This window comes from Bubalus bubalis, chromosome 9, assembly GCF_019923935.1.
Source record: "Bubalus bubalis isolate 160015118507 breed Murrah chromosome 9, NDDB_SH_1, whole genome shotgun sequence".
Taxonomy (NCBI): domain Eukaryota; kingdom Metazoa; phylum Chordata; class Mammalia; order Artiodactyla; family Bovidae; genus Bubalus; species Bubalus bubalis.
In genome coordinates this window covers 92,715,732-92,739,655 of record NC_059165.1, presented here as the reverse complement: position 1 = coordinate 92,739,655, position 23,924 = coordinate 92,715,732, and the positions used below count along the sequence as shown (strand labels likewise).

At 58.1% G+C, this 23,924-nt stretch overlaps 4 protein-coding genes across 15 annotated transcripts in view; 2 read left to right on the top strand and 2 right to left on the bottom strand.

Annotated features, from left to right (window-relative positions):
• The window catches only part of RANBP3 (RAN binding protein 3), a 50,705-nt gene extending 46,057 nt beyond the window's left edge, over positions 1-4,648 (top strand). For all 10 annotated transcript variants that reach the window (XM_045166662.1, XM_045166660.1, XM_045166667.1 and 7 more), the window contains 4 exons: positions 783-903; positions 2,582-2,724; positions 3,005-3,188; positions 3,272-4,648. In XM_045166662.1, coding sequence (XP_045022597.1) covers positions 783-903; positions 2,582-2,724; positions 3,005-3,188; positions 3,272-3,315 — 492 coding nt within the window. In that variant the 3' untranslated portion in view covers positions 3,316-4,648. The remainder of the gene's footprint in view (positions 1-782; positions 904-2,581; positions 2,725-3,004; positions 3,189-3,271) is intronic.
• Positions 4,577-7,361, bottom strand: CAPS (calcyphosine). Of its 2 annotated transcripts, none has more exons than XM_044948023.2 (4): positions 5,901-7,361; positions 5,649-5,826; positions 5,308-5,535; positions 4,577-5,237 (listed from the first exon to the last, which is right to left on the bottom strand). In XM_044948023.2, exons 1-4 carry the CDS (start codon positions 5,981-5,983, stop codon positions 5,136-5,138), a joined length of 591 nt encoding a protein of 196 aa, XP_044803958.2. In that variant the 5' UTR covers positions 5,984-7,361; the 3' UTR covers positions 4,577-5,135. The 2 variants fall into 2 exon arrangements, with proteins under 2 accessions (XP_044803958.2, XP_006067250.4); XM_006067188.4 differs by having other exon boundaries at positions 5,308-5,514.
• Positions 7,362-7,778: 417 nt separating this feature from the next.
• VMAC (vimentin type intermediate filament associated coiled-coil protein) lies at positions 7,779-11,130 on the bottom strand. 2 transcript variants are annotated; one of them, XM_044948022.2, is made up of 3 exons: positions 10,785-11,130; positions 9,271-9,576; positions 7,779-9,045 (listed from the first exon to the last, which is right to left on the bottom strand). In XM_044948022.2, the coding sequence occupies exons 1-3, from the start codon at positions 10,973-10,975 to the stop codon at positions 8,949-8,951; spliced, it is 594 nt and encodes a 197-aa protein (XP_044803957.1). In that variant the 5' UTR covers positions 10,976-11,130; the 3' UTR covers positions 7,779-8,948. The 2 variants fall into 2 exon arrangements, with proteins under 2 accessions (XP_044803957.1, XP_006067248.1); XM_006067186.4 differs by having other exon boundaries at positions 7,779-9,576; positions 10,785-11,109.
• Positions 11,131-12,859: 1,729 nt separating this feature from the next.
• NDUFA11 (NADH:ubiquinone oxidoreductase subunit A11) lies at positions 12,860-17,956 on the top strand. Its single transcript, XM_006067185.3, has 4 exons — positions 12,860-13,050; positions 16,171-16,263; positions 16,371-16,493; positions 17,765-17,956. Exons 1-4 carry the CDS (start codon positions 12,954-12,956, stop codon positions 17,875-17,877), a joined length of 426 nt encoding a protein of 141 aa, XP_006067247.1. The 5' UTR covers positions 12,860-12,953; the 3' UTR covers positions 17,878-17,956.
• Positions 17,957-23,924: the final 5,968 nt, after the last annotated feature.

Here is a 23,924-nt window from a genome sequence, read left to right as displayed (position 1 = left end):
CTGTTCTGGGTGTTTCATGTCAGCAGACTCATACTGGGTTGTCTCTGGGGTTCGTCCCTGTTGGAGCATGTGTCAGAGCCTCGTTCTTCATGACTGAGTGACTGTCCCCTGTACAGGTGGACTACGTTTGCTCATCCCATCCCCTGTTGGTGGACACCTGCTTTGTTTCCACCCTGGGGGGATTAAGAATGATGCCCATGGACACTCACGTACAGCTTTCTCGGGGCACGCCTGCTTCGCTCTTCTTGGGTAGATACTTACAAGTGGGATTTCTGGGCTGTGTAATAACTCCATGTTTAACACTTTAAAGGGCAGTTTTCCACAGCGGCTGCACCAGTTCCCATTCCCATCAGCAAGGTGTGAGGGTTCTGCTTTCTCCACATCCTCCAACACCTGTTTCATCTGTCCTTTGGTTACAACCATCCTAGTGAGTGTGAAGTGGTATCACATTGTGGATTTTTTTATTTTTATCTTTTTATTTACTTAGCTGTGTCAGGTCTTAGCTGCCTTATAACATGTAGGATCTTAGTTCCCCAACCAGGGGTGAACCCGTGTCCCCTGTACTGGAAGACAGATTCTTAACCACAGGACCACCAGAGAAGTCCCCCACATTGTGGTTTTGATTTGCATTTCCATAGTGATTTTTTTTTTAATACTCTTCTGAAAATGTAAAATCCATTTTAGCTTGAAAGCAGGACAGAAAAGTGGCCAAGGCCAGATGTGTCCCCCGGACTGTAGTTTGTTGAGCCTGGTGGTTCATGCACGCTCGCCTTGTGTTGCAGATCCAATGTAAGCTGTTTGTCTTTGACAAGACATCGCAGTCGTGGGTGGAGAGAGGCCGGGGACTGCTCAGACTTAACGACATGGCGTCAACTGACGACGGGACGTTGCAGTCCCGACTAGGTGAGCTGTGGCCGGGTTCCCATGGAGGGCCTGGGGGATTCGGGGCCCCCGACGTGTGTCTATGGCCAGCCCTCAACCTGGAGGACCCATCCCACCCAGCCCAGAGGCTTCCACCGCCAGTCCTTCTCTGATTCTCTTTCTGACTGTGAAAATAGATAAAAAGATTCAGCAGTTTTTGAACTTATTTTTCTATAATAAAAGTGCCAGTTGTTTTATGGTAGGAAAACAAAGAAATCAAACATCAGCTAAAATCTCTATGAAAAAGGGAAATCCCTGCTGAGAACGTTTTGGTAGGTCTGTTCCTGCTCTGTGGCCCTTTTCTAAGGAAGTGGGGCGATCCTGTCTTGCTCTCTTCACTCTCTTTAGTGAGCATGTTCCTGTGTTGTTGCATTTGCCTTAAAACGTGACTTAAAAAGTTCTTGAAAAACTTCCACCTTAATATTCCACTGACTGAATAGCCATTTCCCTTTTGATGGACATTTGGGTTCCTAATTTTTCTTGGCTCATAGATAATGTTTCTTGTACCATTTTTTACATGAATTTTATTCCTGGAAGTATGATTGTTACAAAAAGTATGTGTGTGAGTGTGTTTGCATATGTATGAAACATGTGTACTCATCTTTTTCTTTTTGTAAGTTATCCTCCCAAATTAAAAGTTGTCGTCCGGCCTTTACAGAAGTGTCGATCCCTGGCCCAGGTGTAGCTTGCGATGTGTCCTTTCAACGGTGTTTTTATGTGCTTGGGCTCAGAATTGGAACAGAAATGGAAATGGCCCTCCTGTTCGGGCACAGGTCTTTGCACCCCTGCCCGTAGACATCCCTTTGTTTCTTTTTCAATGTTTCTAATGGAAACGTGCAAGCAGAGGGCAGAGAGGGCACAGGATTTCAAGACCCCAGCTCATGGCTTTTCCCCTGGTCATCAGCCTGTGACCAGCCTCCTTGCAGCCATGCCCTCCCCTTCTCGTTGAGGTCCTTTCTGGCCATGCCCTCCTTTCACCCCACACAGCCTTTGACCCTTGGCACAGACCTTCCCTCAGAGCTCACCTTGAGGGGTGGGGTAGGGGGCATCTGGGTTGGGGTGACCACATCTAACCTGCCCCAGGTTTTCAAGGTTGGAGCGTAGACGGGGTTGGGGGTGGGTAGCCCGGGACAGGTCAAGCAGGACGACGTTGACCTTGGGCTGGCTGTGGGTGGAACTCAGGTCTCACCTGCGTTTCCTGGAGGAAGGGTCTGTCCCAGCTTCTCTCTACTGCGTGCTGTCCTCGGCCACTCCCGAGGGACGCTCTGAGCAGCGGTCAGCCCCAGCATTTCCTCCTAGGGTTCAGCTCCTCCTCACGGGGCAGGAGCTGGACCTTGGCCTGTGGGTGGCGACAGTCAGGGGGTGTCAGCTTCATGTGCCATGTCCCCAGTGTGCAGCCCACCCCATGCAGCATGCCCCCTACTGCCGCCTAACTGGCCCCTTTCCTGGGAAGCCCCTTTCCTGGGAAGCCCCGTCCAGGCACCACCTCCACCCCCTGCACGCACCTCAGTGGCGGGGGTGCCAGGGCTGCTGCTCGGCAGATGGGCGGGTGGGAGGCTGTCGCGGGATTCCTCCCTGGGATGTTGACTTTCCTGCAGGTGTGTCTGTTTTCCTGGGGTTGGGTGGGGCCGGGCAGGACTGACGTCCTCACTGGTTGCAGTGATGCGGACCCAGGGCAGCCTGCGACTGATCCTCAACACCAAGCTGTGGGCCCAGATGCAGATGGACAAGGCCAGCGAGAAGAGCATCCGCATCACGGCCATGGACACTGAGGACCAGGGCGTGAAGGTCTTCCTGATCTCGGTGAGCAGCCCCAGGTAGAGGCCAGGTGGCTGCCGGACACAAGCGGCCAGCTCCACGTCCAGCACTGGGTGCCCTGCACGGGGGCCTGGCCAGGGAGAGCGGGAGGCCTCCAGGGTCAGGAGGGCTGGCCTGGTCGCGGGCTCTGTGACCCCTTGGGAGGACAAGCCCTGCGCCCGCCGGAGCTTCTGTTTGCTGCCCTGGAGTTTGTTGAGGAGGAAGGTCAGGCTCCCCACTCCGAGTCCTGGAGTTGACTGAGGAGGGGTCTCCCCTCTGCCCCCAGGCCAGCTCCAAGGACACAGGCCAGCTGTACGCGGCCCTGCACCACCGCATCCTGGCCCTGCGTAGTCGCGTGGAGCAGGAGCAGGAGGCCAAGGCACCGGCCCCTGAACCTGGGACCGCCCCATCCAACGAGGACGACAGTGATGACGACGATGTGCTGACCCCATCGGGGGCCCCCACAGGCGGTGAGTCGGGTGTCCCATCGTGGCCTGGGGTGGGGGCTCTGTCCCAGGCAAGGACCTGACGGCAAGGCCACCGCTTCCCACAGGTGCCGGCGATGAAGGCGATGGGCAGACGGCCGGGAGCACATAGCGCCAGGAGCCAGCCGCCGCGAGCCTGCTGCTTTGTCCGTCTGTCTGCCTGCCCGCCCCTCCCCCGGCAGCATCGAGGCACGGGGCTCGGGAACCACACTCCCCGCTGGGTTGGCCACAGTCTGGATCCGCACGTCCCGTTCAGAAGCAGACTCGGGAACTGCCTGAATGTGGTTTGGGACACGAACCTCATCATATTGATGAGCAAAACGAAAAAGAACATTTCTTCCCTCCCCACCTTGAATTGAAATGGCACATTAAGACTTGTCACGGCTTCTCACTGGGACTGGGACACCTCGTTTCTTCACCCTGCCCTCCCTGTGTCGCCGGCTTCCCCTGCCGCCTGCCCAGGCCGCCGGGCCGTCTCACAGTGTAACACTGGGCCTGCTGGACCGTCTGTTACCACCATCTTTACCTCCCGCCCCCACGTTCTGACTTGGGGGTTTTATTTTTAGATCTTTTCTCCCCCCAAGGCTTTGTGTTGGTTTCCTAGGTCGAGCAAGGCACTTCTGTGTGTCGAGCAGGCGTGGCTGCGTTGTGGGCTGCACCCTGGTTCCCCCTGTGACCCCAGCCCCCATGCTGGGGGCGCTCGGGACTGCTCAAGAGCCAGCCCCATGGGTTCCCCACCTGGGATTCCTCCAGGCCGAGTCTTGGGGTGTGGACAGGTTGGGCCCTGGGCCTAGAGAGCTTGTCTAGAAAAGGGTCACTGGATGTTGTGGGGGGCGCTCCATCCTGTCTGTGCCCGTGACATGGGTCAGCCAGCCTCGGGTACATGGGTACAAGCCTACTTCCTGCTCTTGGCCGTTCTTCCCTCACCAGGCCCTGGATGGCTCTGCCCCCAGCACTGTCGAGGGCTGGGGGCCTCTGAGAGGGGAACCCTGGTGGGGCTTCGAGGAGGGGGCAGCAAGCAGAGCAGTTTCAGACAGCAGGCAGAACCTGTGCTCGCAGCACACACAGGAGCGCGCCCTCTGCTTGCCCCACCCCGGAGCGTGGCCAAGAGCAGTGGGGCGCTGCCTCCCCCCACATCAGGGCTCGCAGAGGAGGTCTCTGTGCACAGGGCTCCAGGGGTTCACAGGAACCCTCCCGCCCGCCCTGACAGGGTGAGGAGGCCGTCTGAGCCACGCCACCCGCACCCCGGGGTGGCCCTGCAGCCGCGCCTGAGCCACGGGACATCACCAAAGGCCCCCCCAGCAGATCCGGTCACACTTCTCTGCTTTAAGCCTTAGTCAACTAGTGACAAGTAAAACCAGATAATGCCCACGTGTTTTGGAACATTTATGTAAGATTGTCATATGAAATGTATTTGGGAACTACATTAAAACTTTTAACTAAAACGCTGGCCTCCTGCATGCCCCAGGGGCCTCAGGAAGCTGGACGACCTGACCAAGAAGCAGCCTGGCCTGCCCACAGGGTGGTGGCCTCGGCATACCTGGGCAGGTGACCCAGAACGGCCGCCTTCCGAGACTCACAGCGGCCGGCTTCACACAAGAGCTGTCCGCTTCCCCGTCAGGTGCTGCTTGGCTTCCCAGGGACCCACAGGGAGGGGTAGGGGTGCTGGCAGGCAGGGTTCACTGAGCAGGGGTGGGAGGAGGTTTGGGATCAGCACGATGTGGGCAAGGGGCCCTTCCCCCTGGGGTCCTGAGCCAGTGACCCATCAGGGGGACTGGTGGCCAAGCAGTACACCTGGAGACCTGGTTCAGCCGGTTCTGTGGCCTCAGTCTGGCTACATTCCTCCCCACCCCCACCCCAGGGCTGCTCAGCTCCAAGCCCAGATGAGAGGGGCCCTGGCTCCAGGGTGCCTGCTGCATGGGGGTACGCGGCTCACAGCCGCCAGGCGCTGGTCATCATGGCCACAAACTCCTCATCTGTATCCACGGAGGTGCTCACACCACTGTAGTAGTCCTGGAACTCAGCCAGCGTGACCTGGGGGCAGACAGGTGGTCAGGGGGGGTCTGGAGGTGTGGGCGAGGGACCGGGGTATGCACGCACCCACCTGCCCGTCCTTCTCGGAGGAGTCAAAGTTGTCCAGGAAATGGCGGAGCACCTGCTCTTCAGTCCACTCCCCGCTCCGCACCTTTGGGTGAGTGCGGCCGCTGTATACTCCCCGGAGATCGTCCACAGTCACCACGCCATCACCACTGCGGTCCAGCTTGGCAAACGCAGCTGCGACGACCGCCTCCCGGGCCTGGGACATGGGGGGCTGGGGAGGGTGTGGTGGTGACTGGGGGGTATGAAGTGCAGAGGCTCCCGTTGGTCTCCACGCTGACACAGACAAGCCCAGGAGAGTGCAGCACCCCAGTGGGAGGAAGGGACGCTGCTGCACCCTCAGCTCACCCGCAGCGCTCGCAGGAACTCCTCCAGGTCCAACGTCCCGCTGCCGTCGCGGTCCCAGCGCCTGCACACGCCCTCCATCTCCGCTGCGTCCAGCACCAGCCCCAGCTCAGCCAGGCCCCGCTGGAGCTCCCCTACATCCAGGGAGCGGCTCCCATCCCGGTCCAGACGGCGAAAAAATCTGGGGGGCAGGGGTGTGGGGTTTGAAAAGATCAGTGGGACCCGGGGTCGGGGAGATGTGAGAGGTAAGCTCACCTGGCCACACCCTGGATGCCCGAGGCCCCTCGGGACAGGCACTGGGCTCGGAGCTTCTCCATGGTGGTGTCCACAGCATCCATGCTGGCTCCGGGCTCTCTGGGTGGCTGGATGGGCTAGAGATCTGGAGGGGGCTCCTGCTCAGCCACCAGGCTACGGACTGGCTGCCTTGATCTGTCCTGGAGTCCGGGTGGCCGCTGTGCCTGCCTCCTGCCCGTTCTGCCCAGGGCTGGCTGTGCGTCCTGCCAGGCAGGGCTGTTGCTAGGGGACAGGGCCCTGGAGACCGGGAGGGGCCCCCGCTGTAACTCTCTGTGTGCCAGGGCCGTGTGGCCACAAGCACAGCCCTGCGGGGGCGTATGGAAGGCCAAGGAGGACAGCCCGGCACTGTTGCTGTCAGCGCTGCCCAGCCACGTCCCGCCTGTTCTCTCCCAGCCCTGGGAGAGAGCCAGGCCCAGGTTAGGAGGAGGGTGCAGGGAGTTGGGGAGGGGCACTTCGTTCCCAGCCCTGCAGGGACCAGTGTCCCAGATGAGGGGAGGCCAGGCCCAATTCCTATGCGACCCCTCCCCTCTCTGGGCTTCACCAGCCCCCAGCCCCTTTCCACAGGGCTGCAGCTGAAGCTGCTAAGGAATTCAAGTTTAAAGACTCGAGATGGCCCAGGCCCATATCCAACAGGAGCTGCTCAGACCAGTCCTGGCTGAGCCACTCCTGTAAACATTAATGTTGAGTTGGACGAAGCAATTCTCAGTAGTTAGTTATGGCCAATCGTGGTATTTTTGTCAACATGGGTCTTTTGGGGGGTGGTTTCCAGTTCTCAGACATCACTTGGTGGGCTTGCTCATGACAAGCCGCTTATCTGGCCAGAGAAGGACCCCTGGCCCCCTGACTTCCATAATCCAAGAGGAACCAAGACCACTGGCAGAGAAGGCCTGCCATCAGACTGGACATCTGGCCAACTGAGCCTCATATTAGCAGGCTAAGATCGAAGATGATAATGGATTTTCCAGGACTTAAAATGCAGGCCCCTGTTTGGGGAACCCCTGCCCACCCACAGAGACCCAGAGATCATCAGAAACTTTTCAAAGCTTGGGAGTTGCACACAGCACAGCGGTATTGTCAGAAGTTGCTGCTCCCAACTGAAGCCAAGCCATGGATCACGAGCAACCTGTTACTGTGATTCACGCCACAGCGGATGCACCACCATCGACTGTTATGAGAAACTGCAGTGACATCCTGCTGCAGACGTTCTCGTGACTCGCTGCAGTCCAACATTCTCTGTGTAGGCACAAAAAAATAGCTCCATTGTGTGCTTTCATGAGGATTAGAAATGTCAGGGATTTTTTCTATAAAGAAATGTAAAATGTAATCACAATTATTGTAGCTCTGTTTGGGCATCTCTGCATCTTTTAATCAGAATCTCAACAATAAAAAATTGGGGGGACTTTGGTTGGTCCAGTGGTTAAGAATCTGCCTTCCAGTGCAGGGGACACAGGTTCAGTCCCTAGTTGGGGAACTAAGATCCCACATGCTATGGGGCAACCAAGCTTCTGTGTCACCACAAAGAACCCACGTGCCACGACTAAGACCTGACACAGCCAAATAAATGGGTTTTTTAAAAATTAACTTTACTTAAAAAAAATTGGAAATGGCGAGGGCCCTCCAAACCCAGAGGCCCTTTCACTTTACCTCTCTGAGGCTCACTTTGCATAGCTATAAAATGGGGCAATGCCTGTGTGCATAGGTGGCTTAAGAGACAGAGCTGTATGTACGGAGTGCTTGGCACAAGCTCCCACCCAGTGGGGCCCCACCCTGGACCCAGGAGCAGCACAGGAGCCACCTCTCCAGCCCCCACAGTAGGAAGAAAGGAGGAGGGACCAATGGTGCCATGAAATCATTTGGTTTATTCTTGGGCGTAGACAGACCCTAGCCTGCCTTCCCCTTGTAGAAACAGCACCCCCCTTATTCGTCCAGAGGAGAAAACTGGGCCATTGTTACCACACTGAGGGGTCGATGTGCAACACCAGGAGGCACCCTCCGCAGGGCGGAGGACGGATGCTGAGCTTTCCAGGCTGAAAGGGGCTGTGCCCTGCAGTGGTTCCTGGGTGGGGATTCCCTGAGTCTGGAAGCAGGAAACGGCTGCCATAGTCCTAGGCCAGGCACTTGGGCTGGGCAGAGAAAGGCACAGGGCTCCCTGTTCTGATAAAAAAGCAAAGTGCCTCAAATATCTCAGGCCAACAAGAGCAGCATACAAATAAGGAGTGAAAAAATAGATTCTCTGGGGATTAGAAAAAGGAGCCAGCTGGTGCTACGAAAGGAAAGCTGCTGGGGGCCTCATGAGATGTGCTGGGTCCCAGGCACTGGTGACAGAAAACAAAAACCTGCCCTCATGGAGTTTCCACTCCAATGGTAAAAATTTACATAAAGGAAGTAAAATGGGGCAATGGTGGGGGGGGCGGGGGGGGGAGGGCGGAGGGTGGGGGGGCGGTGTGTGGAATGGGAAAGAATGATAAGGCAGTCATGGAAGCCCTCTCAGAGGAGGTGACGTTTGAGCAAAGACCTGAGTGAGCAGGAGCCAGTCATGTGGCATCTGGGGGAAGAGCATTCTAGGCAGAGGAAACAGCCAATGTAAAGACCCCAAGGCAGGATGCTATCAAGAGAAGGTTACGGGATGCCTGAGTCTGCCTGGGCAGTGAAGCCTGGTTGCCAGCATATCGGCACATCCCACCTGCACACTCCTTCCTGGGTTGAGAGGAGGATAGAATTAAGGGAAAAAATATCTAAGTATAACCAATGCAAAATGGCCTGAGGCTTGAGGTTCACAATTCTGGACTGAGATGAATAAGGCTTTAGGATGAAGAATGCTTCCGGAAAACAAAAACCGGGGCAGGGGAGAAAAGAGGGAGGGACTCAAATCACGTGGCACTTGATGCCATCCACCTCCACCAGAAAAAGAGAGGTCTCTAACTCAGATGTTTCAGGGGCCAGACATCCGGCCTTGAGAGATGAGGGGGTGAATGGAAACTTGCCCACGCTAAAAAGGGTGTCCTGGACTCAGATCCAGACGTACAGCCCAGCCCGAAGCCAGAAATCCAGATTCGTGTGTAAGCGCGACCAGTTCTCCAACAAGGGTGATTGATTCAAAGTTTTGCTTTTTAAAAGAAAAAAAGAAAGAAAATCTGGCTGAGTTCATCTGCATTTGGCCTGCAGGCCACCCATATAAAACCTATGCTTTTTTAACAGGTTCTGATGCTGAGGATTATGGCTCTTCCAAGGGGTCCTCTCTGGGATATGTTAACCCTAAGGATACCCAGGCAGTAGAAGTCCCCACTGGAGTCCTCTTTCTCCATTCCGGAACCTGCTCTCTGGGACTCACACAGTGGTCCCAAACACTGCGGGCTCAAGCTGGTCGCTGTCCTCTTCCTCCCCAGTACTGTTGGCAAGGGGTGAGCTGGGCCCACCAGGGAGTAAGTCACTAGCCGGCAGGGGTCCCAGGCGCTCGGCCTCAGCCAGGGTAGCCAGCAGCCCAGCCAGGGGCGGCCGGCGGCGGCAGAGATCCTGCAGCAGCTCAGCCCGGGGCTGCAACTGCCCGATGAGCTTGTCCCTCTGGCGCACGGCAGCCTGCAGACTCTGAACAGCAGCCTCGGAGGTCAGCAGCTGCTCCCGGAGGGCAGCAATCTCACTGGCAGGAAGGCAAGACGGAACCATTATGGTACCCGGCCACCAGAGGTTCTCTTCCCTCTGCTCCCAACCTCCATTCCCAGATTCATAGATTGAATCCCTACGCCGTGATAGTATTTGGAGAAGGGGGCCTTGAGAGGTACGGAAAGTTTACATGGTGTAATGAAGGGTTTCCTTTTAAGAAGAGATACCAAAGAGCTTGCGCGCTCGCTTGCTTGCTCTCTCTCTCCCTCTCTCTCTCTCTCTCTCTGTCTCTGTGCTTTGTGAGGACATAGTGAGAAGATGACTGTTGGCAAGCTCGGAAGAGGACGCTCACCAGAACTGAATCATTGCCTTGATTTTGAACTTCCTGGCCTCCAGAACTGTGAGGAATCATTTGATGTTGTTTAAAACACCCAGTCTGTGGTATTCTGTAATGGCAACCTCAGCAGACTAACACACTCCCTCATTCACACCCTAGCAGTTCCCTTGTCCCCTTCCCTCTTTGCCTATTTGCTGTTCAGCTTAGATGGCTCCTCCTCCAAGAAGCCTTCCTTCTGGGCCCTCCTAGAACCTTGTTGCCCTCCCTTATACACAAGAATACTGTGAGCAGGTTGAATACTGGAGTGGGTTGCCACTTCCTTCTCCAGCCATCATACACACACATCTCAATCACCCTGTGTTGTAACTGCCTAACCGTGTGCTTGAGGGCAGGGCTGAACTGGTCTTACTGATGTGCCCTAATGACCAGCACAGGGCCTGGCACACGGTAGGGTGCTCAGTAAAGATGAAGTAACAAGTCCACCCAGCTCTGAATTGTTTCCCACAGGGTCCTCAGAAACACTTTCTTCCCTGGGCCCTTGTCTCATCCCTTTGAATCCTCAGCTAGAAAGACTATTCAAAACTGCTGATATAATCCCATCCTCCCAAGAACCTGCCATGGCTCCAATACCTACATCAGGCTGCTGGTGGTCCCTGTACCACTCAGGACCAGCCAGTTTTGCCTAGTGGTAAAATGGACCCTGTTAAGTTGGATAGCCACACCCAAGTGACATCTCTCAACTTTATATAGTGATGATTCAAGTATTTTTGTGTTTGTTTTTCCAGTCCCACCAGTAGTTCAGCTCTATGTGAATGCCCACGTCTCCCCTACCAGTATTCCATTCCTATCTCGGATCTGCCTCTGCCCAACTCCTCCGAGAAGTCCACCTGCCGGGTCCCAAGATTCACCGGTCTTTGGCGCGTCCCAGCTCGTCTAAAGCGGCGCTCAGTTGCTGGTCGTGGCGGGCCAGGCGCTCGGCCTGGGCGCGCACCATGCACTCGGCTGCCTCCAGCCGCGCCTCCAGTTCCGCCGCGCGCCGGTGAACGGCAGCCAGGTGTGCGTTAGCCTCGCGGATTTGCAGGGGCGGTGGCGCTGACATGGCCCCTGCAGAGGACCAGGCCTGGACACGCCCATGGGCGGCCCTGGACACGCCCCCGGAGGGCCACACCTCCGAGGGTCCTTTCAAGAATTCGGCGTGATTGGACGGGTTCACCGCCAGGCTCCGCCCTCCAGGGCTGGGTCTAGTACTCAAACCCGAACGCCCCCACTGGTTCCGGCAACTGGAAACTCCTCCCCTGAGCCCCGACTAACTCCAAGATTGGCCAAGGTCTTAACAAACCCCGGCCCCAGGTTGGCCTTGTCCTCCGGTGGCCAGCTCAGGCTCTAGCAATAGGATTGGTCATTCTCTCGAGGCAGGCCCCGCCCTCCTCAGAATCTAAAGCGCCAAGTTGGTCGGGCCCCACAAGTCTGACCACGCCCCTGGAGCCCGTTACGCTTCTCTCATTGGCCGTTCACGCCCCTTAGGCAATTGTACAGCTCTTGATTGGTCCAGTCCCCTTCAGGTTATGTTTGGGATTCTGGACGTACACCCAGTGGATGGTCATTCTTCATCCCGCCCAGGGGCTGGACTACAAACCGGGCCCAGACCCCGTCCTGCTAAGAATCCAAGCACTGGGAGTGGACAGTTTCTCGTTAAGCCCCTGACCCTGAGTCATTGGAAGGACTGACGCCGAAGCTGATGCTCCAATATTTGGCTACCTGATGCGAAGAACCGACTCATTGGAAAAGACCCTGATGCTGGGAAAGATAGGGGGCAGGAGAAGAGGGGGGCGACAGAGGACATGAATCTGAACAAACTCCGGGAGATAGTGGAGGACAGGGTAGCCTGGCGTGCTACAGTCCATGGGGTGGCAAAAAGTCGGACACAAGTTAGCTGCTGAACAGTAATCCTGTGCCTGACCACGCCCCCAAATAGTAGCAGGCAGTTGCTGCTGCTGCTGCTGCTAAGTCGCTTCAGTCGTGTCCGACTCTGTGAGACCCCATAGACAGCAGCCCACCAGGCTCCGCCGTCCCTGGGATTCTCCAGGCAAGAACACTGGAGTGGGTTGCCATTTCCTTCACCAATGCATGAAAGTGAAAAGTGAAAGTGAAGTCGCTCAGTCGTGTCCGACTCTCAGCGACCCCATGGACTGCAGCCTACCAGGCTCCTCCGTCCATGGGATTTTCCAGGCAAGAGTACTGGAGTGGGGTACCACTGCCTTCTCCGTTGCTGCTGCTGCTGCTGCTGCTAAGTCGCTTCAGTCGTGTCCGACCCTATGCGACCCCATAGACGGCAGCCCACCAGGATGCCCCGTCCCTGGGACTCTCCAGGCAAGAACACTGGAGTGGGTTGCCATTTCCCTCTCCAATGCATGAAAGTGAAAAGTGAAAGTGAAGTAGCTCAGTCGTGTCCGACCCTCAGCGACCCCATGGACTTCAGCCTACCAGGCTCCTCCGTCCATGGGATTTTCCAGGCAAGAGTACTGGAGTTGTGCGCCTTTGCCTTCTCCGGCCTTCTCCGTTAACTAGGCTTAAAACTGGCCATTGGGCGTGACCACGCCTCCCCACAGATACTGGCGCTGGGAGTGGCCACATCCCTCCGTGTTCCCGCCCCATAATGACGTCTCGCTCCAGTAGAGTTTGGCTCCGCGGTCTCCTCTCTGCTATGTGGATAGGCTTAGTACCTTTGATAGTACCGCCCCTAGTTAGGTCCTACCTCTCGGGGTTCACACTATTCTTGACCCAGGATCTTCTGACCTGAAATAACGACAACTGCCTTCACTGATCCTGGTCAGTTTCCCCCTTTAGAAATCGGCCAGTGGTGCACGTGCTCTTCCTTTACTCCCATCCCGACTCCAGGACTTGAGCGCAACCCGTGTTCACGTACGCGGCGCTCAATAAAGTTGCTCACTTGTTGCTGTCCCGCCCGCACTAGAGGCTGCGCGCGCCGCCCAGGAAGTCTCGCGAGAGTCAGCGGAGTCCGTCCTTGGCCGCAGGAGCAGCCGGGTGGTAAGGTGCAGGACCAAGGTTGTGCTGTCATGGCTAAGACGCTTCTTCACCAGTACTGGGACATCCCCGAAGGCACCGAGTGCCACCGCAAGACCTACGCCACCACCAGTATCGGTGGTGCAGCTGGTGAGCACCGGCCGAGTCCCCAGGGTATAGGGCGCAGGGAGGCCGTCAGATCACTGGGGACTGCCCGAGGGCGTTCTGCAGGGGCTGCGAACCTCGCGCGGTGGCAGTAGTCGTCGTCGGGGCATGTTGGGTGGCCTTGGGACGCTGGCGGGGCTGTCGTACTAGATAGACTTTGTGGGATTGTCGGACTAACGCAGAGGGATCAGAGAGATAACAGGGTCCGAGAGGGTCCCATGAGGGCTGAGAATCTCGCGGAGTGGGTACATGGTCTTCGTTGGAGTGTCTGAGCCGGCCATGGGGACCTCTGGTGTGAGATAGACGTTGCGAGGAGAGGTGGGGGAGCTAGCAGGGTTCCTGGGCCCTGGGAGGTTGTGGTACCTGTGACAAGCTGATCACTGGGGTAGTCAAAATCCCTGGGTGCTGGGTGTTTGTGGCGTCTGCTTGAATGGAGTGTGGAGGAGCTTGTTGGAGGGTGTTTGAGGGGTTGCAGGTGGGAACCTTTGACAGAGGCATTATGTCCTGTGGTCATGGAGAGACTCGGATTTGGGGGGCGGTCACTGATTTCCAGGAGCCCTGCAAGGGGCCTGTGGGTCTTCCCACACATGCTCCTCTGTCCTCCCACACCTCCTCCCTTCTTCCATCCCTGCCTCCGCTCAGCACTCTACAGCGAGAATTCACACTTGAGTTCTCTGGGATGGTGAGCCCCTTTGAGGGCAGGGGGCCGGGCTCTAACCCAGCCCAGCACATTGTGAGCACCTAGGAACTGGGTGATGGAATGAGTGAGGGAAGGAAGGCAAGGTAGTAACTAGGAATGAATGAATGACTTTACGAATGAATGAATGAAGGTACACAGTGACAGTAAGTGAATGAATGTGAGAATGAATGAATGAATGTGCATTCATTCATTCATGTGAAGTGTCTGGAAGTCACTTCAGAAGACTGATGGGGAGCCAGGAGCTGGCAGAGGGGCTGAGGAGGGGGTCTTTTGAGGGGGTGACAGGAACCTGTGGAAGGGCCAAGTCAGTGGAGACCCTCGAGTGCTGAGGGGGTGGGTGGTGGTGGCTGTAGTCTCTGAGGAGTTAAGTGGGCCGGGGGAGCTGGCTGGCACGTCATCTACGAAATGATTGTTGTGGCGGGGATGGACACTCCTTGACCTTGGGATAATCCAGTGGCTTCCAGGTCATCCCTTCCCAGTTAAAGGACTTCTGAGGGCTCGTAGGATGCTGGGGTGCCTTCTGTGCCTGATGTGGCCTGGCAACTCGGTGTCCCTCGGCCAGGGTCGCAGGCATGTGGTATGTATGTGTTAGTCATTTAGTCATGTCTGGCTCTTTGTGACCCCATGGACTGTAGCCCGCCAGGCTCCTCTGTCCATGGGATTCTCCATGCAAGAATACTGGAGTGGATTGCCATTTCCTTCTCCAGGGGATCTTCCTGACCCAAGGATTGAACCCAGATCTCCTGCATTGCAGGCAGATTCTTTACTATCTGAGATATAAGGAAAGCAGGCATGTGGGGGTAGGATCAATAAGGTTCTCCCCCAGGACTCACTGCAGTTTGGGGGCTGTCACTGAACCTTGTCTGTGGTTCCTCTTCAAAGGGTTGTCTAGAGATCATGAATCCCCAGGTCCCAGACAGGGTGGGGAGCTGCTCTGATTAAGTCTTTACAAGCTGGGGTGGGGGTGGGGGCCTTGTATGAGAGAATAACTGAGGAAGGGGGCTTGCTGGGACAGTGCGGGCAGGGGGAGCCCCAGACTCTGGCCCGCTCCCTCCTTCCCAGCCTTCAGCCTCTGAGAAGTGCGGGGACACTAGGGTTCAGCGTGGGATGGGGAACGACTGGACCTGGGCAGCCCCCAAGTGGGCACCTGGCGTACGGGTGTCCTCTGTATATGCAGCTCATCTCCCCTCATCCCTGGGCCTCGGCTTGCCCATCTGGGAAGTGGGTCGGCCGTCTTGGCCCTCCTTGGAGTTGCTCCCAAGGTTACTGCCCCTGTCCGCTGTGACAAATCCCCCACAGCTCTTGTGAGCCGAACCTCAGCAGGGCTGGAGGGCTGCTGCTCAGCTGGGAAGGTCATGGTGGGGGAGAGCAGCACGCCAGCTGCTGGGTCTGCAGAAGCTGGGGACTTGGAGACTGGGCGGGGCCCACGTCCCTGGGGCACCAGTGAAGGTGTTTGGCCTTCAGATCCCCCGGTCTTCCAGGCTGCTCTGCCGGGTGGGTGGCATCAAGGTAGTCTCTCTGCCTGTCTGAGGGCCCCCACCCCCACCCCCAACAAAGCAATAAGAGGGGACTGAGCCCATCAGGCCTGAGGAAGGAGAGGGCGGTGGGTGCCCTGTCACCTGGCAGGAGGTGGTTCTGTTTTGTCTGGGACGGGCTGGCCCCAGGAGGTCTGTGCTGGCAGCTGGGCCCCACTGTGAGTCTGTCTGGAGAGGAGGGGTGCAGGGTCAGCTGGAGGGTGGGGAGCCCTGTATTGGGCTGTTCTGGTGACAGGGAGCCAGCCAGGTAGGTCTGCGCATCCACCAAAGAGGGTCTGGCTGAGGAGGCTGACACACGGAGCGGGTCGGCATTGGCTCAGCTTACCCCGGGGTAGGACCTCGGGCCTGGCTGCCCACCAGTGTCCCTCACACGTGAAAACCAACATCAGGGGCAGGTCATCTGGGGCAACGGTGGAGATGGAAGAGCTTACCAGAGTGGTGAGGCTGAGCCAGCCGGGGTGAGGGTCGGGTCTGGGAGTGGCAAGAAGAGGCGTCAGGAGCCCTGGGCCCTGCAGCAGGGACAGAGCTTTGCTGGAAGTGGGGAGCAGGGCTGGGGTGCTGGTCCAGCCACCAAGGCCCCGGCCCATCCTCAGCGGGGGCCGTGTTCTGGTGCCCTGTGGGGTGGGCTGGATGAGGGGGGTGAGAGCCCAGGCCTTGGAGCAGGAGAGCCAGGTTAGATCCCAGCTCATCGACTGTGGGACCCCAGGGGAGCCCTGTAACAGCCGCTTCCTGGCCCACCCTGGCCCAAGCCACCATGGTGGTTGCCGTGGGAATGCAAGGAGCCGGCGCTGTGGACTGGGGAGGGGCCTGTCCCCTCCAGGGCCCAGGGCTGACTTGCCTGGCCGCCTTTCTGTCCCTTTCTGTCTGCAGGCCTCATTGTCTCTGCCTACAGCGTTGCCCTCAAAACCCCTACCTCCTTCTTGGAGGGAGTGGCAAGGACGGGACGGTACACATTCACCGCAGGTGAGCAAGCCTGCATGACGTCTGGGCTTCTCCTCAGGGGCCCTTCTGGCACTGGTCTGGACCCCTGACTCAGACCGGGGCCCGTGCTGCCCCACCTGCCCCCACAGCCGCCATCGGAGCCATATTTGGCCTCACCTCCTGCATTAGCGCCCAGGTCCGCGAGAAGCCCGATGACCCTCTCAACTACCTCATCGGAGGCTGTGCCGGAGGCTTGACCCTGGGAGCGCGCAGTGAGTGAGCCCTGCGCCCCTGACCTCTGCTAACCCTCCTCCCTCTGCCCATCATGGGTGGGTGTGCAGAATGTACATCTGGCGAGGGAGAGGGCAGCGCCCGCAAGAGGTCCCGCACCTCTGAGTCTCAGCTGCCAGCTAGTTTAGCACTGCTCAGGCGCCTACTGCACGTCCACCTCGCTACACTCTCCTGCCCCCCATGGCTCATCATGGCCTGCATGGACTTGCTGTCTCCCCACCCTGCCCTCGCTGCCTTGCTCTCTCTGCTGCAGCTCCATGGCCTCCTCGCTGTTCCTCCAGCACCCCGAGGCCTTGGCATGGCTGTGCCCTCTGCCAGAACACCCTTCCCCTGAGAAGTCAGCACGGCTGCCCCTCACTGTCCCAACCCGCTACATACATCTGGGCCCCCGCCTGCCCTCACTTAAGTCTCTCTCCCTCTGCTGTGTCTTGTCAGAGAACATAGGGTCACTGCCCGTCGGGGGGAGCAGTCGGGGCTGGCTTGGAGCTGCTGGCACCCAAGGCCCCACAGGGAAGCGGCTGTCACCATCCCCACCTTCCAGACGAGGGCACTGAGGCCCCAAGGAGATGAGGTGGCCCGAGGTCACCCACATAGAGAAGAGCATGTCTCCCCTGTGGGAGGCCAGGCCCCAGGCCAGCCTGGTACAGCAGAGCCGCCTGGAATAGGAAGCAGACACCGCTCTTCCCGCCTCCCATAGCCTGGCGGGTGGGGGCGGTCGGCCAAGGGAGAAATGGAGGCCACACGCAGATAAACACCCCAGACCGCTGGCTGGAGTGTTCTGTGGAAGGTTCCAGCCGGGCAGAGAGGGAGGGTGCCACGCCCTCCTGGCCTTTGCTGGGAGACCTTGGCTGAGGTCCGGCTTTGACCTGCGCCCCTGAGCCTGCAACGGGGTGTGTGAGCCCGGCGCTCAGCAGGCAGAACCCCCTTCCCAGGGCACCTCTCAGGCCGCAGGCATCTTGCGTTCTCCGCCTCACGGACCACAGGGCAGACTCGGCCAGGACTGAGACCTTCCAGCGGTCTTGGTCCCCTCACGCCCCCGCGCCTGGAAGCCTGGACTCCCGCCTCCCACCTCAGTTTCCACACGCCCACCTTCAAAGGCAGAGGCCCCAGGGCTCCATCCCTAAGGAGCATGTGGTCCAGCCCTGGCCTCCTGAGCTTGGAGGGAGGGCCATCCTCAGGCGGTGCTCAGGGTGGGCGTAGGCGAGCCTCGCTCCCCGCATGCTGTCTGATGCCAGTCTTTCCGCCCCTGCAGCCCGCAGCTATGGGATCGGAGCTGCTGCCTGTGCATACATGGGCTTGACGGCCGCACTGGTCAAGATGGGCCAGCTGGAGGGCTGGAAGGTGTTTGCAGAACCCAAGGTGTGAGCCCCATTGGCGCCTCCCGGGACCTCGGGCAGGTTGAAACTCTTCTAAAAATAATAAATCCTGTGTATATTTGTGTGCATCTCTCCTCCTCTGTCATTCTCCAGGGTGAAGCCCTATCCAGGTGACAGAGGCTGTGTGACAGGCCAGGGCGGCTCAGGGCGGACGTGGGAGGGAGTGAGGAAGCGGCAGGAGATAAGGCGTCTGGGTCTGTGCCCGAAGGGGCAGGCGCGGCGCCAGCTGGGCCCCAGTGTGGGAGCAGGTGTCAGGCAGAGGTCGCCGGGCCTCAGCCAGTTCTCTGTGAATGGCCTTGGGGGCTGACAGTGGGGGGGTTGGGGGGGACTGGGCCCCGCAGCCCACAGCCCTTCCTGTGGCCCCCCTGCAGCTCGCAGGCCAGCCCCTCTCTGGGCCTTCCCCCAAAGCCAACAGCATGTGGAAAACACGCCCAGGCCCCACGCACGGCCCATTTCCAAATTCCTGGGCACTGGAGCGGAGAGCCCCAGACGGCCCCTGGCCCTCAAGCCCCGTCCCCATCAGGTGGGACAGGTGGGTGACGGGCCACCGGGAGCCTGCAGGGCAGGGGCCCTCATCGGCAGCACGAGAAGAGGGACTCAGGGCTTCGCACGCACAGCCGCCTGTCAGGCCCGGTGATGCAGGCGGCCCCAGAATGCTGGCGCACTCCTGGGCTTTCTGCACAACCAGCTCAGTTCTTCCTGGCAGCCAGAAAGGAAGGCCCTGCATGTCCCAGCACGCCTCAGTGGGCCATAAATTAGTGCTCTCCAGGGCCTACCCTGCGGGGTGGGATCGTGTCCTGGTGGGGGTCTGGGTGCTGCAGGAGCACCCCAGGGGGTCCAGGGATGGCAGGAGTGGCCCTCCCCAGTGTCTGCCCCAACCCTCCTTCCCCTTCCTTCCCTCCCGGAGCCTGATACGGTTGAAAGCCAAACTTGGAGCCTTGCATTTATGCTGTGTCCAGCCCAGGTAATAATTCACCCGAGTGTGAAGCAGAGCACGGAGCCCCAGCCCCGTGGCTGTCAGCTGGGCTGCCTTTGCTGCCACTGTTTGCTTACACCCCAGCCCCCGCATCCCCTTATAGCCATTCGGGTCCCTCCCAGCCCTGCCCCCTCGGCCTCCCCACTTGCCACGCTGAGCCCCTCTGCATGGACATGGCCCCTACCCAGCACACCACCCCAGAGTGGGCACCAGTGTCCACGTGCAGCCTGGGACCAGGCGCCAACTTGGGGGTCACATCCAGGCCTAGATACCCAGGTCCGGACCTGGGGGTGTCTCAGAGAGGATGGAGATACCCTCCTCACCCCTGCTGTGGGACCGGCCAGCCTCAGGGCTCCCAGACCTGCATTCAAGACCCAGCACTTGGTTCTTTCCTGCTCTGTCCTGAGTTTCCCCACCTGGCAAGTGGACGTGAGTGCAAGCCTCCTTCAGCTCTTCCCTGAAGAGGGGAAGTGGCTCCACCCACGGGAACGCCTCTCCCATGCCCACTGAGTAGGGGTCAGGTCCCTGACTCCGGCACCAGCCTGGCCTGTCCCTGCGGTGGCCGGCAGGGGGCAGAGCCTGCCGTGCTCAGTCCGGTGCCCCCAGGTCCCTGGCCCTGCAGCCCTGCCTCCCTGCCCCTCCTCCCACACCTTCCCATCTGTCCTGCCTGTAGCATCGGGGAGCAGGGTAGACAGATTCTCAGAATCAGTAGTGTCTGTGATGGTGTCAGGGCTGCCAAGAGCTCTGGTTCAAGGCCCCGCAGCTGGCCACTTCCCGGCCCCCCACACCGCAGTAGCTTCCAGAACTAGATCCTCCTAGGCGCCCCACCTCACCCCCACACAGCCTTCCTCAGTCTGGCTCTCCTGAAGCCCAAACCCTGCGCCAGGTCCGAGGGCTCACAGAGAGGAGGAAAAACTCATTCAGGGCCAGCCAGCCCCAGCCTGCCTCCTAGCCTCGGTTTCCCCTGTGTGGGCGGGGATGAGGGTTGGAGCAGGCCTGCCAGGCCCTCCAGCATGGGGCAGGAGGGAGCAGCTGCTCACTGGACCCCAGGGAGCCCCAGACACAGGCCCCCTCCCCCATAAACGTTTACCAGGCTGGGAGGCGCCCCGTGGGGATGGCCCCCAAGCAGAGCACCCCGTGCTCCCACTGTTCTACCTGGAACCCCACATACTGCCCCAGCAGCACCCCCGTGTGGGGCACTGGAGGGCCTTTCTGGAGTCACCTAGACCAAGCCATCCCCAGCCCCCGGTGGTCTGGACTGGAGCTGAGGGGGAACTCAGAGGAGGAGCAGGAGCCTCATTGGAGGGGACTAGGAGGGCTTCCTGGAGGAGGCGAAGGGAGGACCTGGGGATGAGGGGTTTTCCAGATGTGTGCCGAGGGGAAGGGTGTCCCAGGCAGAGGACCAAGGAAGATCCAAGGACTGAAGACCCCTGGGGACAAGGCTGCAAGGACTAACCCAGCCCTCCAGCCCAGGCCAAGTATCTGAGCTGTTTGCAGGCCAAGAAAATGTGAGCAATCCAAAACAAAAGGAGGAAAATCTTCAGCCCTTCCCACCACCGGCAGGCACAGTTGCGGGAGGCCTTGTTACTGTCAGCTCATTTTGTCACTTTGTTGAGTCCTCGAAACCCACGCCCTTCCCGCTCCAGAGTGAGCTCTTCACTTTAATCTTGTTTACAGATGAGGAAACTGAGGCCCCTAGAGATGATGTCACAGGGCCCAGCTCACAGTGGGCACTTAGTTCTCTTTTTTGGGGGGCCACACTGAGCAGCACGGGAGGATCTTAGTTCCCCAACCAGGGATCAAACCTGCACCCCCTGTAATGGAAGCATGGAGTCCTAATCACCAGACCACCAGGGAAGTCCCAGTGTTAGTTCTTTTATTATTATTAGCTGTCATTGGCAAAGAGCATTACAGACTGCCTCTGAAAGACTTCCCACGTGGTCACCATGGTGACAAAAGCAACCCAATGGGAGGAGGGATGTGTGCTCCCGGCCAAGAGATTTTAAAAGCAAAATTATAACCCCAAAATTCCTGTAAAAAGTTGTGTTGGACATGAGCTAGGGGGATACATAAGGCCAGCCATCTGCCCCACAGTGGACCTGGAGGCTGATCTGCTGCCTTCTCACCCCTTTTCACACCCTTCCGGCTCCAGAATCCATCCAGGACCTACCCACACCTCACTCCCTCCAACCCAGGGCTGCCCCCATCAGCACCACCTGGACCCAGGTACTCACCCCATCCTGGTCCCTGGCTCTGCGCTTGCCCCCCAAGTCAGTCTTCCCCGCAGCAGCAGCCCTGTTTGCACTCAAGTCAGGCCCTGCCCTGCTCTGAGTCAGGTCCCGCCCCACACTGCCCACAGCCCTCCAGGGCTCCCTTCTCCCTGGGAGTAAAACTCCCAGGTCCCTCCCTTGCCTTCTGCTCCTCCCTCTCTCCCCCCTCACTCACTCTGCTCCAGCCACACAGTCCTGCTCCAGGGCCTTTGCACAGCCTATGCCCTCTGCCCAGACCCTGACCTGTTCCCTCCCCTACAGCTCCCCAGTTACCACCTTCAGTTCCAAATTCAAACGTCACCTCCTCATTGAAGCCTTCCTGACATGCCTCTGAACCTGCATCCTGCCCAGCACCCCACATTCCCTTTGCCCTCTTCTATTTTTGTCCATCGCATTTACCAGCTTCTAAATCCCATCGTCACTGTGTGTATTGTTTAGTGGAACATGGGGCATATCCCAGTTGTTACATGCTCAGGTCAGCGCCCAGCCTAGGAACACAGCAGGGCTCTGTAAATACGTGACCCAGCCCTGCTCTGAGTGGGGACCCACTCAGTTCACCCCCGTGGTTGATGGTGGCGGCAGGGTGTGGGGAGCAGGCAGGGTCAGGTAGGAACCATCCGTGAATGAGGGTCTCAAAGTCAAGACTTACAAGTGTTGGACTTCCCTGGTAGTCCAGTGGTTTGGACTCCCCTTTCCAATGTAGGAGGTGTGAGTTCGATCCCTGGTCAGGGAAGTAAGATCCCACGTGCCTTATGGCCAATAACCCGGAACACAAAACAACAGAAGCAATATTGTAAAAAAAATTCAGTAAAGATTTTCAAAATGGTCCACTTCAGAAATAAAAAAAAAAAATTCCTTTAAAAAAGCAAGACTTACACATCTTTACCGAGTACCCACATATGTCAGGCAGAGTCTTGGGCCTGGGGTCCCATCAGGTGACAAGACCCACGAGGCTCCCACCTTCCTAGAACTCAAAATCTGGTCTGGAGGAAGAAATAGTAAAATGGTAAAAAAAAAAAAAATAATATATATATATATATGTATAGTAAAACAGTAAAATGAGCAAATATGTAAATGAACAAGAGTGATTTTCACAGAACTATGCTGGAGAGAGAGAACTAAGGTGACACGGGAAGAAACAGGACCGTGAGCCAGTGGCATGGTGGGGGCAGTCAGGGAGGGGCGGGAACAGGAGAAACCAGCCTGTGGTGACTGACAGGATGACATTCCAGCCAGAGGGAACAGAGGGTGCGAAGGCTGTGGGGTTGGAAGAAGCGGGGAGCAACCTCCCATGCCAGCCGGGAAGCCAGGTGGCAGGTCAGGGTGGACTGTGAGCAGAGTCAGGCATGGCCCCGGGTGGACCCAGCCTGTCAAAGAAGACACCTTGGAACCCCTCCTGCATCCACCATAGCAGGCACTTCTGGTCCCGACTCCTCTGAGCCCCGCGAAAAGGGCACCTACCACCATGCCCACAGGGTCACCACACAGAGGGGAGGGTAGAGTGAGCAAGGAGGAGACTGAAGGGTGGGGGATCTGGGGAAAGGGGGACCCAAGGATCCCTCTCTGGATTCTGTTGGGGTCATGGCTAAGTCGGTAAAGAATCTGCCTATGGTTCAGGAGACCTGGGTTTGATCCCTGGGTCGGGAAGATCCCCTGGAGAAGGACATGGCAATCCACTCCACTATTCTTGCCTGGAGAATCCCATGGACAGAGGAGCCAGTGGCCTACATACAGTCCATAGGGTCCCAAAGAGTTGGACACGACTGAAGCGACTTAGTACGCATGCTGGGGGGCTGGGGGGCGTGGGGCCCCGGCCCACCATCACCACCCACCCCCCGCCCCGCCAATCCCAGCCCCTGACCCTGAAGCTGGGTTAGTTGTCACTTCAGGGGTCTGGAAGTGGAGGGCAGAGTTTTGAAAACCCATCACCTTGTCTGGCTCGACATCCAGGGCTCAGAACCCAGGGGAGTCCTCAGTGCCTGAGATACTGGCCAATTCTAGCACCCCGGCTGGAGAGTTACTGCCATGGGAAAGAGGTGCACACCAACCCCCCACCAGGGGTCTCCAGTGGCCCCCGTCCAGTCACCCTTCCTTCCACTGCTCTGACCCTCCTTGGATGTGGCACCTAGAGAGGTCCTGCTTGGACCGCCAGCCCCACATTGGCCCTCACGGGTCCCCACTTGAAGCCAGCCAAGCCTCCAAGGGTCTTCCCGGAGTCTCGAGGGCCTCTGTCAGTCCTGGCCCCAGGCCAGCCCACGTCTCACCCCTGGGGGCCCCAGGACTCTGAACAGGAAAGGGGCCAGGCACTGGGGGGCACCAGAGGCTTTCAGCCCGAAAGTAGGGTCTGCAACAAACCTGTGACGTGACCTAAAAGTTCCCCCCACAACACCCATCCAAACGCTTTTATTTTGCCCCTCCTTTTTTTTCACAGCAGTCTTTTAAAAGTATATTTTACAGTTTATTTTTTTTCCCATAGGTAAACAGACTCAGGCCACATATGTAAACTATACCAAGGGGTGCTCAGGAGAGACGCCAGCCCCCCAGGCTCCCCGGAGGCTGCCAGCCAGCGTTTCGTTTCTCCTCCCAGAGTGTTCCTCACCCAAACAAGCGCATGTGTGTACTTTTCCCTTCCCCTCATAGAAGCAGCATCATACCATCCATCCCTGCTGTTTTGCAGCCCTTCTGATTCCCTCATAACAATATGTCCCAGATTTCTTCCCATAAACAACCTTCTCTGGCCTTTTAACGGCTGCATAATATTTCCTCTTGGGGCTGGATTGCCGTCCCCAT